General features: G+C 45.7%; 1 protein-coding gene across 2 annotated transcripts in view; it reads right to left on the minus strand.

The window, feature by feature from the left end:
- TNPO1 (transportin 1) overlaps positions 1 to 18,710 on the minus strand; it is a 1,970,728-nt gene that overhangs the window by 1,648,441 nt on the left and 303,577 nt on the right. For both annotated transcript variants that reach the window (XR_011280658.1, XM_069627508.1), the window contains exon 4: positions 17,775 to 17,881. Coding sequence is in view for 1 of the 2 variants with exons in the window: in XM_069627508.1 (XP_069483609.1) it covers positions 17,775 to 17,881 (107 nt within the window). In the remaining variant the exon portion in view is untranslated. The remainder of the gene's footprint in view (positions 1 to 17,774; positions 17,882 to 18,710) is intronic.

Consider the following 18,710-nt stretch of genomic DNA (forward strand, 5'->3'; position numbering starts at 1 on the left):
GAGAGTCGACGTCGAGCACGGCGCAGACAGCTTCGATGGCGTTGCCACAGGCCTCAAGGGCGGAGCCCCGAGCGTGTGTCGACTTGCTCGGAGGCGGGGCCTCGAGAGAGTCTGTCGACGACCTCGCCAAAGTCGAAGTCTTCCTCGAAGACTGCACAGGTTCTTGCGGTCTCGAGGGCGTTGAGGACCGGGACCTAGAACGGGCATGCCTAGAGCAACCATCCTTGTCCGACCAGGACTTCGAAGGCGCCCGGTGGTCGCGATGACTGCTCGAGCCCAAAGGCAGACGAGTGGTGCCTCAGACGGCGTGGATGGACCGGAGCCCTGCGATTGAAAAATCGCCAACATCTCCTTTCAGAAGGAATCTGATTCCTCAGGAGTGGAATGCTTGTTGGGACAAGCAAACCCGCGGACGGGCGGAGTCCTCGGAAGAGGACGGGGAAGGCGACCTGCGACGGCGCTTCCTGAGTGCCTCGACGAGGCAGAGGAATGGCGGGACCGACTCCCAGACCGAGAACACCCGGACTCACGACGACGATGCGGAGAGTCGCTCCTCGAATCGTCCGTCGAAAGACCAGTGGAACACGACTTCGGGGCTTGGCCACCTTACCGACCAACAGCAGCTTCTTACGCTCCCGCAAGGCCTTCGATGTGAGCGACTGCCAGTCGACACAGTCCTCCGTATCATGGTCCTCCCCGAGGCACCAGAGGCAAGCGTCGTGCGTATCCGTTAGCGACATCTTGGACCCGCACACCCAAAACTTCTTAAACCCGGACCGCGTGGTGGAAGAAGCTGAAGACGACATGCTTACAAGTAGCAACGAAGAAACAGGTTCGAAGAGCCGAAAGAACAGGATTCAGTATAATCGAGGCGCGCTGAGATCTCCGAAGCGAACACGTTCGCGGAAAAAACAGAACTGAGGCTACGGGCATCGTGCGTCCTACTTATAACATCCGGTGACGTCGGCTCGCCTGAGGCCCTCGAGGACGGCGTATCGACGCAGACAGATTTTTCGAAGCAGCACAGCTGTGATGATTACTGTCAGATATGGAATACGTCGGAGGACCCAATCCCCTTGAATCAAGGTTTCTGGTTAAAAAGTAAAAGTACATTTATTTTTAGACCATCTGTTCTGTTCATAAAACACTTCACTTCTATTAAATTAAAACCACACTTCAAATATACTACACACAACCAATTCTCCTTGTGCAGAACAATTCAAGGTAAGTACCTTTGTATTTGACAGACCGGTGTGAAACAAAGATGTTACTATGGGTTAATACGCAATCACTTTGACAGTAATGACAGTTCGGTCTTACCAAAGAGAGGCATACTGCGAGAAGAAATGTTACCTTAGTCTAACACACTTAGCACATCAATTAACACAAGAGAATAGGGGATAAAAATCATAGGCAATACTTTTGTCAAGACAGTTAGAATCAGAGGACACTTTCTAAAACGTAGATAAAAGTCAATAGGCCTGTGCCAGTGTCAAATGGGACAGGGTCCTGTTGTCGAGGATCACAAGGTTAGAACAGTTCACGATTCGAGATGCCAGGAGTACTTGGATATTGTCACAAGGGAAGCAAAAGTTATAAGAGGGAAGGATGGCAAAGGCAAGCCTTGGGTGAGGAGAAAGGGTTCACCCCAATTCCTCGAAGTCGGACACAGTACCTTATTCGTTTGAAGAAAAGCTGGTGCTACGGCAGTTGTTTCTGGTAGTTCCTGCAGGCTCACGGTTCCTGGAACTTCAGTCGTGGGGACAAGAAGGACTACATCTGGAGCGATCTGCACTACCCAGGGATGAGACCAGCAGCAACGGTGAATAAAAGGTGTGCTCCTTTAAAACAGGAGAGGCTCTTCAGATGGCTATGCGGACCACTAGAGCTGTGTGCAGCCATTTCGACCAAGAAGAGGATCCTCTGGCTGTGGAAAGTGAGCTGGTTGATCCCACCAGGCTCAAGGGGAAGAAGACTACAGACTGGATCTTCTCTTGTTGTTGAAGGGTAGCTAGCTCAGGACTGCAGCAAGGCTTCACCGGGGCACGGGAGTTGCAGCAACCATCTTCTTCTCCGCTTCTCTTCAGTTCTTTGCAGTTCCAGTGGCGACTGACTTCCAGCCCAAGAGTCCTGCCTTTTATGCCAAAATCCCCCATTCACTAACACAGCCTGGCTGTCAATCACTCAGCAGGGGGTTTGTCCAGCCCAGACAACCACTTCATCCAATTGACACAAAGTGCGACTTGGGTCTCCAAGGAGACCCTGTGCAGGGGGTGACTAAACCCTTCCCTCACATTCAGCCCACCTAGACACCCAGACGCCAAAGGAGGGCTGCTGGACAGAAGCCCGCCAAAGGTCAGCGAACAAAGAAGGCAAACTTGGTTTGCCACGCAAAGTAAAACACAAGAAGGATTTTTATAAAAAGAAATGGCGATAAAACCCGACCGGAGTCCAAATAAGTATTTGGTCAAGCGGGTTTAAGTTCGAGGCTCATACAATAGCATAAAACAGTACCACGTTTATATACTATAATCACGGTAGAAAAGATAGGGTAGGTACCACTGCCACCAGCCAAGTCTTAGTGTTAAGGGAGCGAAACAAAGCTCCAAGAGGCGCAGACAAAAAGGAGTAGGAATTAACCCCATGTAAGATGGGGTGTATTGTATTGGGTCTGCAGTTTAAATGACTACATAATTATTTTTTTAATTTTATTTGTTGTTTTAACTGATAAAAATCAGCTTTTCACCCTTTCATATACAATTATTTAAGATTCATATGCATAATTCATACATTAAGGATTTACACATTCAAATCTCAGTTGCATAATCAAACAAACAATCCTTCTAAAAAAAGAACAAACATTTATAGGATTAAAAAAATGCAAGCAAACACTCTTATATAACAATTTGTAATCCTTCACACTCTTATTTCAGCGAGTCCCTGATAAGTCATTAAACTTCATTATCTCTCTAATTCACTTTGTAGGCCCATATGTGTTAAATAGCTAACAACTGCACACATGACTGATTTTCTGGTGGTATAGAACAAATGGTTGCAGAGATCTGGGGGAGACATCTGTTATTATCAAAGAAATGCTTAAAGCATTTTACTCTTTCAGCAGTCAGAACTGTACAATAAGTTATTAGATGGTATAAGGTTTCTTTTTCAAGTTTACAATATCTGCACAGAACTTTACTAGGAGGAATTAATTTCCTTCTCATCACATCTTCCTGAGTAGGACATAAATTGAGCCTAAAGCGCAAAAAACGTGAACGCTGCTGAGGGCTATGTGATTTAATTAGGTTGGGGCTATTACTCCACGTTTTTTAATCATGAGTGGATGTTAAGTAAAGTTTTTATAGATTAAACAGTTCTCCCTTGTGCATATCCAATCATAGTCCCACATTTTTGATTTAGCCTCATCGGGGTTCGATATCAATAAACTAATAGATATATCAGCGCTGTTCATTATTGTTTGCGCTTCAGTTCGCCATACTTTAGGAAATTTATCATTGGATGTTAGCATATATATTGACAGTGCTTGTGATAGACAATTCGTACCTTCAATCATACTGAGTTTATGGTACAGTGCACATAGTTACCAATTATACATAGCTCTGATTGATATGAGCCCTAATTCATATTCAATTATCGCAATAGATTCAGACATGGGCAAGTGCAGAGCTTTCTTCCAGTAAAGACTCTAGTCTAGTCCAATAATTGGATGGCTTCCCCATCTTAGTTTCGGCACCATAAAGGAGTACCAGTACAACTTTCATCTTGTAGAAAGTTATGAGGGGCATAATTGAATACTTGCAATATACATGATCAATTAGTTTAGTCTGAGAAATAGCAAGATTCAGTTTATTTTTAATCCGGTTAACATATGGTCTGTCATTAGAATGGTTGTATATCATTACTCCTAGGTATACATAATGCATTACAGTTTGAATTGCTGAATTCTGTATGCACCAGTTATTTTTCAGGTCGTCGGTTTGACAATGGGCCAAAATGAATTACTTGGGTCTTAGTTGTATTTATAGTAATACAGTTATATTTTGTGTAATGCTCCAGCATCGTCAGCATGAGTCTAAGACCCTTTGGTGTTTTTGACAACAAAATCATGTCATCAGCATAGAGCAACCAACTAATAACTAGGTCGTTTAATTTTGGAGAATCGGATATAAGCTTTCCAAAATAAGTATAGATATCTGTAATGAAAAAATTAAACAAGGCAGAGGCCAGCAAGCAGCCTTGCTTTAAACCACGAGCCGTATTTATGGGACTGGACAACAAACCTGCTTGATTCAACCGCACTTGAATAGTTGCGTCTCTATGGAATTCAATAATCCATTTCAAAATATACCAGGAACAATAAGCCTTCATAGGTTTAACAAACAGCATCTCCCTGGGCACAGAATCAAATGCTGTACGAAAATCAATAAAGGCTGCATATATTGGTTGTTTCCTTTGTCTTACATGCATTAGGATGGCTATTAAAGTCAGCAAGTTTGTTGAAGTCCCAAGGCCTGGGATGAAGCCTGTTTGAATGAGTCTCTTAACTGATGATTCGTCAACCAAAAGTTAAATTCATCTAAAACAAGCCGGGCAAATATTTTGCCTGGACAGTCTAGCAAGGCTATTGCACGGTATAAGGTGGGCTCGGATCTTAGACCTTTCTTGTAAATTGGTAGAACTATTGACATTCTTCATGAATCTGGTAGATGTTCTAATCTCATGATATGCAAAGATATGGTATAATATATCAGCCCATTGGACGGGGTTCGCTTTCATCATGAGATTGTGCAGACATCGGGTCCACACGCTCTGGACGAGCCTAGCTTAGTTATGCAATAGAGTATATCCTCTCTGTCAACTGAAAATGTACAATTCAAATTTATTTAAATTGCCATATAAGGTTATGGCAACTTTACCTGTTTTTGGCAGGGTCAGAATTTCCTGCACAAGGAGAGGATCCGGAATACTCAAAGAGTGTTTCCCCGGTGGATAGGTCTGAGACTTTTTTAGAAAAGGCAGGCATTAACCATGGGCTATTGTTTCCAGAGTCCAAGCATCTGAAGTAATGCCTCGCCATTCTTCAAGATGCTGAGACAGTCTGCCACCCACTTGCGAGCTGTGACAAGCCCTTGCAGCCGTTTTGAAGTGGCTATAGCAGAGCCCGATGGCAAAGAGGCTGCTGCTTGAGCTGGCTTGGTACCTCTACCTCCTCCACCATGTGGACATTTTAATTGGCCTCTTTGACTGGCCATTCCTCTAGTCAGGAAGCCGTCCCTCTCTTCCCCTTCTGGAATATGTTCTGCCGCCATAGAGATGCACTCACACAGAATGTGCTAAAATTTTGCCAGGGCACAAGAGTTGGCCAACTTCAATGCCATACTCCCAGCCAAACATCCATTACGCGCCCATCCATCCACACGCTTATCGTCCCTACCGGGAGGGATGGTAGGGTACCCTGCCTGGTTGAGGTAACCGTGGCTGCTTGGACCACCAGACTCTCGAGAGTGGGGTGAGACGACAGGTAGCCGGGGTGGCTACTGGAGGGGCGGTATTTTCTTTTAAGAGACTTGGGACAGCCGGAAACTAATCCGGCGGTTAACAATTCCTGGCCATCCCTTTTTGCAGAGCCACATGGAAAGGTGTCACAACCATCAGCCCAGTGTCACGTACATACACTCATTCCTGGGTTTGCCACCCCCATGACACTGTAGGGTCAACACTCAAACGGCATGCCCGTGGCACTACTATACACAACTCCCGTGGACTGCAGAGGGGGGGGGGGCACTTGGACCCTGTCCTGGTGCCTCTGGCATCAGGCTCATAGTATGGGTGGAGAGTGATTAGAGGAACTGTAACTTCCTGTTCCTTCAACATGGAAGTGTAATGGGCCAAGGTCCCTTCATCCACACGGTCCAGTGTGTTTGGGTGTGGCTGACTATATAAGCCACACCCTTTGCACTGAGCTTCGCGTTACTCTGCTAATAAACCACGTGACGCTCATCGCATTTCAAGATTCCTGCAAAAGAAAGAAAGGTCCGTTAGAAGACTGCCAGCGTTTCCAATGGAACACATCTGAATACTTACCAGCTACGTTACGAATCCCTCACTGCAGATTTCATTGCTTCACGGCTTCAGCGCTCAGTTTCACGTCACTCCAGCTGCTCCGGTGCTCTTCGCTACACGTACCATCAGCTGTTCCAGCACTCTCCGCCCACGCCATTACAGTTGCTCCGGTGCTCTCCTTTCCACGGCACGTCAGCGGAACTCTTCCGGACCTGCACGAAAGAAAGAAAAGGTAACAGAGAACAATTACAAGGACAGCGCAACTAAGCCGCACTGCCAACGCATGCATGCAAACAAATCAATCATTAAAGAAACAGCAGACCACGCATCCCCATACCGCATGAAGTACTAAGCAGGTCACGCATTTGTGAAGACACGAAACTTACCGCTTAGCATGTGTGCTTAATGAAGGTTCCTTTTGCCCCTCTTCACAGCAGCCCTCATATTCCACGGAAAAAGGACTATTGAAAGCTGCTCTACGCAGTAAAAGCTGAATCTCAACACTGAACTGCAGAAACATTGCTCCACAACAAGGCCGTTTCCCAACGCCACAGCTGGACTGGGCTTGGACTCAAAGACCTGTGAACCAGTGACGCAGCTTGGTTCCATTTAAAAGTGGAGCAAAAGCACGAACACAGCGCCCCTGTAAAAAAAAAAAAAAAGCAGGACGGAGAGCTTGCCTTTTATCATTGCAAGGTGTGCAGCCCCCTGGGGAGTGAAGGGAAGAGATCAGAGACACTGGGAAGGTGTGGACGAAAGTACTTGCAGCCATTAACCCCTATCCCCTCATTATATAGGAGCTGAACCCAGAACAGACCAGGCAACCAGCGCACATCTACTAGACATCCGGGCCGCAGAGCAGTCAAAGGTCGCCTTTGTATTATCATACCTAGGGGGAAGTGCTGCAGATTGGTCAATACCCTTGGCAAATCGCGAGGACCCCCTGCTACGGGACTTCATGGGATTCCAGCGAGAACTTGAAAAGCTGTTTGCCCGTCATACTCAGGGTCAGGCCCTGGCTAACGAGCTATCGCTCCGACAGGGCAGGAAGGACCTGCTGGCATACATAGCCACCTTCAATAGGCTGGTCACAAACCAGTTGGCCAGAAGAGAAAAGAACCACTCTGTTCTATCGAGGCCTGCGAGGGGAACTGAAGGACGTCTTAGCCCAAGTGGTGAATCCTCCTGAAGGATGCACAGAGTATATAGACTGGACAGAACAATTAGACCATAGATTGCAGGATCGGAAGATCGACCGAGCTCAGTCGGAAGGGAAAACTGTTTACATATGGGCAAGAGAAAATCAGTCCCGTCAGCCGGAGAATAATCCAGAGCCTATGCAGATCGGGGGCTTACGGAGTCCAAGCCGAGAGGGGGGAAAAAAGAAGGCAGCAGCAGCTATGCCTGTATTGTGGCAAAGGCAGGCAGTTCCTTTGTGAGTGTCCTATAAAGACTCCAAGAAGAACAGTAGGAGCCACAGACAAGGAGGACGTTGGACAAGAATCAGAAAACTCCAAAGCCCGGCAAGCGTAGGGGTCCACGTGCTGAGCAAAGAGAAGGAGCCACACACCTCATCTAGTCATTCCAGTGATCTTGATCTGCCACCAGCAACCGTCTCAGATGCATGCCCTGGAAACATACCTAGACAGTAGTGTAATCAGCAATTATATAGACCAGGACCTGGCAAGCAGGATAAGTCTTCCCATCTGGCTGAAGGTAACAGAAAATGTCACAGCAGTTGACGGTACCCAATTATCTTCTGGGCCCGTGAGCCACTGTACAGAAAACGTGACAATTCTTTGTCAGGATGGCCACAGGTAAGACATCGTCTTCGACCTCATCAGCACTCCTCAATTCCAGATGGTTCTGGGGATACCTTGGTTGGAGACCCACAATCCTCATATCAACTGGCGTGCAAGAGTTTTAACCTTCTCCAGGGAGTGTGCACATTCTTGCTACTTGACGGGATCCCTCCCAGGAGGACAGGTGGAAACCGTACTAAAGAAAGGAAGATGGCTGGGTTTAACGGGTACATTGCCCTCGGAGTATGCTAATTTTCAGGATGTCTTCCAAAAAAAGCAGGGAACACTCCCTCCACACAGGCCATACGACTGCCAGAAAGATCTCATTCCGGGAGCACAAATACCATGCAGTCGGATCTATGCACTAACTGAACAGGAGAACCTCCACCTGAAGATTTACCTTGGTCAATATTTGGCAAAAGGTTTTATTCGGCCATCTAAGTCCCCCGCAGCATCAACCCTCTTCTTCGTGCCCAAGCAGGAGGGAGATCTAAGAACTTGCATAGACTATAGATCACTGAATCAGATGACTATAAAAAACTGGTACCCTTTATGACTCATTCCAGAACTCTTGGATCAAGTAAAGGACGCACAGATCTATACCAAACTGGACCTCAAAAAAAAGGAGACTGGAAAACAGCTTTCCATACTAAGTACAGTCCCAATGAGTACCAGGTCATGCCCTTCGGGCTTGTAATGCTCCTGCCGCATTCCAGTTCTTTCTGAATGATGTACTGCGAGAATTTACTGACGTCTGTGCAATGGTTTATATGGATGACATCCTGATATATTCCACCACGAAACAAGACCATGTCACCCATGTGTGGGCTGTCCTTGAAAAACTGCCAGCATTGCCTCTATGCCAAACTGGAGAATTGTTCCTTCCTACTCGGAACCTGAAGCAGATCCGGCATCTTGCCCGAGAACAGACCACTGGTTTCTGAGGGTTCATTGGAGGGATCTCATTCTCGGGCGAGCCTCTGGCACCAGAAAATTGCAGGATGCCATGAGGCCGAGTAACCTCAAAAAGTCGAAAGGCCGGAAGACACTCAGCACTTTGGAAATTGGTAAACTTCTGCAGAATGTGCTGACCCCTCACTTCGGGTGGCGAGGCTTACCCCCCCCCCCCCCAAGGGCGCATCCAGGACTGATCCGAAGAACTGGAGTGTTTGAGATGGTATTATGTGGGACTTCTTGTAAGTGAGGGAGAAGCCCAGTCTGTGGAGAGAATGGGAGGTTACGCCGAGATGTACCAGGGCCTGTTCAGGAGAACTGGCCGTGAACAGCCAATCGTCCAAATAGGGGTAGACGTGAATCCCCCTCTCCAGAAACTCTGCCACCACCATCAACTTAGTGAAAACCCTTGTACGGAGGTCAGCCCGAAGGGCAGAAATCAAAACTGAAAATGAGAACCGCCAACGGAAAACCTCAAACACATGTAAGTAAGAATCCTGAAGGTCCAAAGACACCATCCAATCCTGAAGCTGGAGAGCCCGAGTATCTGAGAAAGGGTAACCATCTTGAACTTGTCCTTCCTGAGGAACTTGTTCAAGCATCTTAAGTCCAAGATGGGTCTCAATTCCTTATCCTTCTTGGGGATTAGGAAATAGGTAGAGTATCACCGCTTGTTCCCCTCAATCACAGGCACTGGTTCTATAACACCTTTCTCTAGCAGACTGGAAATCTCCTGCAAAAGGAACGGATCCAGAACTTTGAATGAGTAGCTCCCCGGTGGATGATCCTGAGGCCTTCTTAAAAAGGGAGACAGTACCCCTGGGCTACTGTTTACAAAGCCCACACATCTGAAATAATGCCCCGACATTCTTGCAGATGCTGAAAGAGTGCCTCCCACTAAGGTTTTGTGGGTTAAGGCCTCAGGTTTTGAGGCGGCTGAAGCAGCGGCTGAGGGCAAAGTAGCTGTTGCTTGAGCGGACTTGGCACCTCTCCCCTGTCCACCACGGGGGAACTTTCTTTGGCCCCTTTGACCAGCCAGTTCTCTCGCTCTACCAAGAGAGGAGTAGTAATTAAAGGACCTACCCCTCCAAGAAAGTCCACTGGGGTGTGACGTTTGTGGATGCACCAAGTGATTTGGCTGCCGCCCTCTAGGTCTGCAGCGTCTCCAGGCTCTCGTCAGCCTTGCTGCCAAACAGTGGAGTGCTGTCAAAGGGCATCTTTGAGTCTGGACTGCACGTCCGGTGCAAATCCAGACTTAAACCATGTAAATTTGCATATCACGGTGCTCGCTGCCATGGCTATGCTGATGCAGTCTGCAGAGTCCAATCCTGACTAGAGAGACTCACATTGTCTCCTTTCCGCCTCTCATGATGTTCAGGAAGCAGTCTCTCTTCTCCTTCGGGAATGTGTTCAGCCGCCACGGAGCTGCAGTCCCACAAGTGCTCAAGTGGCATTGGCATTTTAGCATCGCCATTGCGTTGAAACGCTCATCGTCCCCATCTGGTGGAATTGTAGGATATGCTGCTTGCTTGGTCTGGCTTGCCAATTCCATCTCAGACAATGTATCTATGCCACTTGCAGACTGAAGATTTTCATAGAGGTCCTTCATTCTGGACTCCTCCGAAATGAGGGCTTCAGTAACATTAGGTGTTCCAAGCTATAATCCAAAAGCAGGGGTATCCTGGTCGGATGGTTCATGCTCCACATATATAGAGGAGGATAAGGATTTTTTTTATTTTTTATTTCCTTCGCTGGAGTCGAAGGTTCCGATGCTAATGGCATAGATTTACTTTAACGCTGATGGCATCGATGATTGACGCTGATGGAGTGGATGGCTTCAATAGTTTTGGCGTCACAGAATTCAATGATATCTGCGCTGATGGAGCCCTCGACCCGGACTGGGCCCGTTATCGAGTCGAGACCTTGACGGTTCGAGGGGTCTCGTGCTTTGTCTCCCAGGCTCAAGGGCGCACAGGATTTGGGCTTAGTCTTTTGCTTGTCGGCGCAACATGACTATGGCTTTTTCGTTTTATCCTTCGAATTGGGCGAGGGGAGCTTTCTTGAAGACTTGCATAATTTTTGCCCGAACGCTTCACATTCGGCAGGAGTCGCCGACTCACTCGGGCCGGCTATGTACCTCTCAGACGAGGAATTGGAGGAAGTAGGAGACCTGCGCCACCTTTTCTTCATCTTTCTCGACGAAGATGAGGAGTGGTAAGAGCCGCACCTGGATTGGGAGCGTTTCTTGGACCTATTCCTCTGAGGCTAGTCGCCTCGAGACCAGTCAGCCAAGCGCCTTTTTGACGGTGTCGTTGAGCAGATTTCGTAGGGGGCCTACCCACTGCCAACTTACACTTATGCTCCTTCAATGCCTTAACACCGGTCAGACTGGCAAGACCCAAAGTCTGCCATCCTGTTCTCAACAGCGAGGCACCACAGACACCATCAGGATCTGTGATAGACATCTGGGTGTCACAGTCCTGATACTTCTGAAACCTGGTCTTCGGGGGTCGATGAAGATTATGACTAGGTAATTTTTTTTTCTTAAATATATGTTGCTTTTTGAGGAAACTGAAGCGTGACGTAATTCTCAAAGCATTAGCTATCACGCAAAAGGGGACAGAGGGGTGCAGGCACATGGGAGACAGGCAGAGGGGGACAAGGCAGAGAGGCCAGGAGCCCTACTGGTGGAAAAGTAGAGCAAGTTGAGTAGGAAAGGGAGGGGACTGTTAGGCAGAAACCTTTGCAGTTCCCTCTGGGACCACTGCAAAAGATTTAAGACTACAGGTGTTTGGCAGTAAACCCACTTGGTAGCAGTCTGTACCACACAGATTCATTTGGTAGCTGTGGCTGAGCAGTCAGACTTCCCTCAAGAAGAGTTAGGCAGTATACAGAGTATTCACAATAAGTCAAAAGAACACAGTAGAACAAGTAAACACTGACCAGAGCTTGGTGTAAAAGAGATATAATTATTTATTTAAAACCACATCTAGAAAAACTCACAGGCACCAACGTTAAGCAGTTCAAAAACATGGTCACTAAAAGATATACACTCCCTTAGAAGAATATTAGACAAGTTTTAAGTAAAGCCCCACTTATTTTCAGACAGCGGTGAGCGCTTAACGCAGATGGCACTCTAATTCGTTTTAAAAGGGAGAGAAAAGCAGAGTATCATTTGAAACAGATCCCAACACTTTCACAAGAACACAAGAGAGGAAGGCAAAGTAAAACCGTGAAGTTAGAGTTCAGAAGGCTGGATCCACTTTAAGAGGATCAGAACGAAATGTGTCCAAGGTCACACGGTTGAAGTGCACAACAGTCTTGAAAAGGTTCAGAAAGAGTTGGACCAAAAGAAAGGGACCAGTTAGATGGTCAAGGCGGCCAGCCCAGTCCAGAAGGTTAAGGGATTATTACCTTGTAGCAATCTTTGGAAAGGGAAGCCTGGCGGACACGGTACCTTGAAGTGGTGAGAATACTCCAGCGGGGACAGTTGTTCCTGGCAGCGGATGCAAGTCGGTGCTTCGTCCGGGGGAAGAGAGGATCTCGTCGGGGAGGAAGACAGGAGTCCGTTGCACTGCCAGGGAAGAAACCAGCCACGGAGTTCAGGTAAAAGGAGCGGTCCTTTTATTCGCGGTCCAGTGGTAAGTGGCTATCCGGTTGCCGGGGTGCTTGGCACGGGCAATTCGACCACAAGACGTCCTGGGATGCGAGAAAAAGAAGGTAAACTGGTTGTGCCCACCAGTCAGGGGAAGAAGCCTCTCCAGACGGGAGATCTTCTCTGTTGTCGGGAAGTGGTGAGTCGGTTCCGCAGGGCTCCACCGGTGGTGTCGTCGTGGCAGGTCGGCTCAGCTTCTCCCTCGTCGGATTCTCAGGTCCTGTGGCGACTTCTGAAGTTCCAGTCCCCAAAGCCCTGCTTTTATGCAGCACACCCCCATTCACTCAGCCTAGCTGTCAATCAAACATGCTAAGCGGTGAGCCGGCCGGGTCACCACTTGGGCCAATCACACAAGAGTGCGACTTGAGTTACCAAGGTAACTCAGTCCAGGGTGCCTAAACCCCTCCCACGCCCCCTGTGGTACCCAGACAGATTGGCACCACTTTTGGAGGCTTCTGTGGAGAAGCCCGCCAAAGGTGGAACAAAGGGCTTGACTTGGGTTGGAGTCACAGAAGAGAACACAAACGCCATTTTAGAATCGAGTCCTGGCAAAAAATACCAACCGGCGAATTAATATTAAATAAACCGGCGGTATGTTCGAGGCTATGAGAATTAAATAATTGAAGTTGGTAGCCTTGAACAATGGGAAAATCCCATAGGGATATATTCGCAGTCGAATATAAAAAGTAGTATCCACTGCCACCAGCCAAAACTCGATCAGGGGGGACGGAGACGTGCCCCCCTCGACTAACAAACCCCGGGGCAATCGAATTGCCCCGACCAGTACGTCCACAATATGATGGTTTATACTGGTTTCTGTTCATAATTTGGGACTAGTAAAGCCAATGGTGAGTTAAATGCCCTGGGAGACAGTAGTCAGTCCCAGGGTATGGAGTCTATGGTGGGGTGTCACTATGACACCCCGGTGTCACTGCACGGAGGGTGCTGTGTAACACACATAGTAAAAACACATGAGACCCTATGGAGTAAAGGACCCCATAGCCCATAAAACACCTTAACAGTCAAAGGAACACCATAAATCATGTCCAAGAGTGGGAGAAAAAGAGTCTCACTCTTGGCAGGAGAAAAAAACGAACTCCAGAAATCCAGCAAAGCTGCTGGGGGACTCACTAGGTTAGGAAATTCAGCCTAAAGAGAGAATTCTCCTTAACAGGGACGATGGAGGGAAGACATGGGTACCTGTTGAAGGGGCCTCTTGAGCTCTGCTACCCACCCCCCCGCCCCATCAGCACACCACCGCCAGCAATCAGAAGAACAAAGTACACTCCTCTCTCCACACATTTATAGAAAGTTGGTGTTCTCGCCCATTCAAAGGCCAGCCCAGCCACCCATTAAAACATGTGCAACTGGTTTGTTTAGCTGTTTACAATGACAGGTTTTTGTGTTGTTTCCAGGGAAGATAGGATGCAGGCTTGGGCACACATTTTCAGGTAATTACAGTGTGGAGGACAAGTGTCCTTCTAGCGCCGTCCCCACCCATTCTCACAATAGGGGAAACAAGATTCTGTGCGATTCCCAGGGGAGGTGAAAGTTACAGGCGTAAGTGGGCACTCATTCACAGGTAATTACACAGTGTATTACAAGGGTCCTGCCAGAGCCTGCCCACCCCCATAATGGACACGAGTCGAACTTCTTTTGCAGGGCCCAGGGAGAACAGGACAAAGTGGGGGATGGATATTACAGGGTAGAAGTGGGAAAAAAGGTCAGGGCAGATTGTTATCTCAGGAATTATGGTAGCTGGGCACGGAACAGGTTTGACAACAAGGGTAACTGGGTTTTGGAGTCCTTTGCCATGGCTGGAGGAATATTACAAACCCACTCGCGTACAACTGGTGCAGGGGGCAGAGAGTACTAGACCCAATGGCAGAAACTCAACGCAGGTCCACATAGCAAGGAAGGGTCTCTGTCTCTCAAACACAAGATACACAAGATACAATGTCAATGATGGGTGGGATGCAGTGTGCCAAAAACAAAATACACACCAGGGAACGTGCAAGTTGACAGTAACAAACAGCAAGCATAAACTACTGTTGTATGCAGTACAAGGAGGAAAATACACTTGGGAAACATGAAAGTCACGCAATCCATTGGTAAAATGAAAACCCACATAGTGACGTATGGATACTGCCATTTCCACAGAAATAAAAAAGTAAGCAACCTACAGGATGCTCGATCAGGCTCCCCCTTGCTTCTTTTCATTCCAAAGACTAGAATCCAAAGAGTGGGTGATTGCACCTTCTCCAAGTATTGCTTCTTCCTGGAACTCATTCCTCATAGAAATGGAAATCTAAGGATTATCAACTAATTCAGGAAAGCTCTTAGGACGTCTCCTTACCCATCCAAGGTATGGATAGTTCCCCACCTAGGATACTGATCGTGTCTGCTATAGAGCATTAGCAAGCCATGTCAGTGGTGTCAATGTGCTTAATAAGATAGTTTAAAATAAAGTCCTGGCCTCTGGCTAATTTTGGAAAATCTCTTTGAACCAAACAAGTTGGCCTGTTTGGGGAGCGATTTTTAATGCTAATTGATTTTGTTAGCGATTGTGTAGTTTGACATTTTTTGGGGTTAATTAGGTTTGTATTTTACAGCCAATTACTTTCTTTGGTAGTATCCATGAAGTTTGTTGAAGTGAAGTTATTAATTTTGATTCTTTGTTGCATTTTCTTTTTTTGATTTTCTATGGTTAAATAACAGTGTGTATCCCCCTATGAATACATTTACTATATATTGTTTTGAGTTTTAGTGTAATCTCCATACCATTATCTGAGATTTTGCTCCCTTTTTCTGTGAGTGGGCATTAGGGGTAGTTATTTCAAGATGGAATTTTTAAGGGGCAATGTTGATATATGAATTGGGAATGTCATTTTTTTAAAGTTGTGTATAGATTACATTTACATTAGTCATTGCTATGGTGATGTTTCTATGTTCATTTTGCCGACATCTGCTCGATAAAAGACTTATCCGAAATGCATCGAGCAACATTCGATTGTGTACTCTTTGTTTGTCCTTCAATTTCGAAATCGGTTTGTGAATATCACGGATACATGGTAGCAATACATTGAATAACCACTCTAAACGTCCTATTCTTTAATCACTCCAAGATGTGTATGCCCAGAGTGGTGAGGATTCCTCCACTTGCTTAAGTTAGCTGGGGCTAGGCTTTCCAATGAACCAGTTAGAAGTGTAGACCTCATTAATAAAAGCTAACATGCTCTTTTTGATTCCTGAAACATCCAAAAAAACATTAATACAAACACTGTACTGAGCATCCCTAATCATAGGTTCATAGGTTCTCTCCACCACCTCCTGATCTACAGGAAATGCAGTGGCTGTCTGATCCTGTGATTAACAGATATGCATGAGTCTATACCTTCATGTCACTTGTGCTGCTCCTGTGAAGGGTGTTCCTATGCTATATTGAGGTCTAGTGTGAAGACTGCCTAGTTTACAAAAATGCTTCTCTTGATTTATGGGAATTGCAAGTGTAAAGGTTTGGCTTAGGAGAAACACTTTCAAATGAAGATATTTTTACGTGCCTAAAAATACATGTTTTGCTACATGCTTAAAAGCAGGTGTACAGGGTTTCAATTGGGACTGTAAAACCGAGAATGCCGTTTGGACCTTTTGGAATTCAAAAGTTTTTTTGTTGTAAACTGCCCATTATATGAGGTACTAATCTTCATTTCAGACACCATATGATATGCTGGGTCAAAAATTGAAAGGGATATTCGCATTACAGAGTTCCATTGCTGAGATCTCACATTTCCTGCATCTATGCTTGAAAAAAACAGCCAGTCATGGTTTTGCTTGGAATTCTGAGACTTTTATTTTTCCTTACAAATGGGAAAGGAACAACTACCAGTTCCGAAATCCAGAGGGGAAAAAGCAGGACTGGATGACCTCACGTTTGACCAGGAAACGTGAGAGCTCTAGCATTGAATCTCAAACATTTTCAGAAGGCAGTAGAGACAAACACACTTATGAACTTTTTTCAAAACTAAAGAGCAAGTTGATTTAATAGTTAATTCATGCAAGTGAGCAGTTAAATCATATGTCGTACATCAGTATACCTGGCAAAGGGTAAATCTGGTTCAAACATGTTCTGTGATGTGTCAAATATTGGAACTTAATTGATGCTCATGAAGCCATTGATTAAAACAAGTAATTTATTTTTGCTCTGCTGTTTAATACCACAATCATAGCCATCAATTTTCACCAAAAATTGAATCTCATCTTAGTCCTTTATAGTTGCTCCTTGGACTTTTGAATGGATAGTAATCTTCCTATAAAAGTACATGAAGTAGAAATCCATTCACACAGCACTTTCAGATGCCTATGCTTTTTCAGATTAAGCCTTTTATAGCAGCATATCTTTCGAACTGTTGTCCATGTCTTAGTTCTTTCCCATGTTAATGGATTAAGTGCTCTATTGGAATTTCTAAATGTGTTTGGAGACCCTGTAGGCCTGCATTCTGTAATACTGCAAGCCTAGTAGTGGGTGCTAGAAAATACAACCAGGTCTCCTCAACTATTTGTTTAACATTGGTTACCATTCAAAGCTTGCATTCATTCTATCAAATCTATGCTGGATTGCTTTGAAGGCAACATCGCTACAGCAGACTTGCTATCTTCCTGAAATACTAGCGCTTTCCAGTAGTAATCCCTTGGTAAAACCATAGTAAGCTTAATATTCCTCAAGTTAGAAGTGCATCCTCTTCCATCCATGTTAGATATCCAACTTTCAAATTATCCTCCATAAAAACCAGCCTGCAACAAAATGTGGCTCAACAATGTACAAACTGCCTAATCTCAGACACCCTCAGATACTCCACTGTTCATGCATTTCAAACTTGGGGTGAAGTTTTTATTTCAATTTGGCTCTAAATGCTTTTAAAGATTTATGTCAACTATTCACTAATACACAACTTTAGAATTTGTCAGGCTGCCTTGCTCCAACTGGCAGTGATAAGGTCTTCAAACTGCCAATTCATTCAGTTGTTTAACCCATAGCATGCTCTTAGGATGTGTATATGTATAGCCAGGTCCTAATTTGAGAATTTGGGGCTATGAGAGAAACTAGTCTTCCATTTTTCTTTTTCTTGAAATGCAGCGCTCAGGCCCACTGGGAGGTTGATTGCAGGTGTCAGAACACCAAAAGGGTAAATAAATTAGAATTTGAGGGCACTTATAAATTCAGTAATCAAGATCGCAACATTATCAAATTATAGGGCAAAGCTGTTCTGTAATCCTGTACTCACCTCACATGTGTTATAGTCTTCAGAATCCAACAGTCCACAAAGTTTTGGTAAAAGATCAGGCCAATTTTGTAACTCTCCCTTGGAAGCGATAGTAGTAATCAGGATACCTGAAGACAAATATTTATAATTGCAAGAATGAATCATGATGTCTGAAGTACTACATTGGATACATTTACATTTAAGGTAAATAAATTAACATTAACTAACTGAAAAAACACATTGCATTTAACATCTAAACCTACCAAGTCAAATAAGCATTCTACTCAGTGTAAATAACAGTCAACACCAGAACAAACTAGCCATTACATATCACTAGATGCACCTTGACCTATTTTGCACAATTAATCAAGGATTCGTGATGACAAAAAAGCATATAGAAGTTCATCACAGAGGCAAAAATCGTGTCTCAGGAGTTTAAATAATGTGCCTTTATTTATCCTGCTTCATGCCTGAGTCCAATTTCTAAGCGCAGGACTGGCTATTGAACCCGTGCTGGTCTGCATTGCTGGTTTACAAGACAAGTGCGTTGCCCCTTAGCGATCCTCCTGGCCCAGTTATGTTTATGTTGAACTTTCTATTCAAAAGGCATTTGTTGGAGGCATTCAACTTTGGTGCATTGAGGCATCCAAGGGCGTCTTCACTTCTTTCCCCCAAAATATCCTTCTCACAGGTAGCCAAGGAAAAGCAGTCGCTATAAGATCCTGACCCTGGGGGTGGTTATGCGAAGGAGGATCACCTGGGTGGAGGATACCTGGGGAGTGGGGATGAGGCACCCTTGGGTGAGATGCAGTATTCCCCATTTCCCTTTGCTAAGGGGTCCAATATTCCACAGGCTTTTATAGGTTACTACCAGTCCCTTCCCAATCTTTCGCATAAATCATCTCCCAGCAAACACCAGTCAGGTACTGGGACGAGGAACAGACACCAGAGTCATAC

The sequence above is a fragment of the Ambystoma mexicanum genome, chromosome 6p, assembly GCF_040938575.1.
Source record: "Ambystoma mexicanum isolate Mex_15411 chromosome 6p, UKY_AmexF1_1, whole genome shotgun sequence".
Taxonomy (NCBI): domain Eukaryota; kingdom Metazoa; phylum Chordata; class Amphibia; order Caudata; family Ambystomatidae; genus Ambystoma; species Ambystoma mexicanum.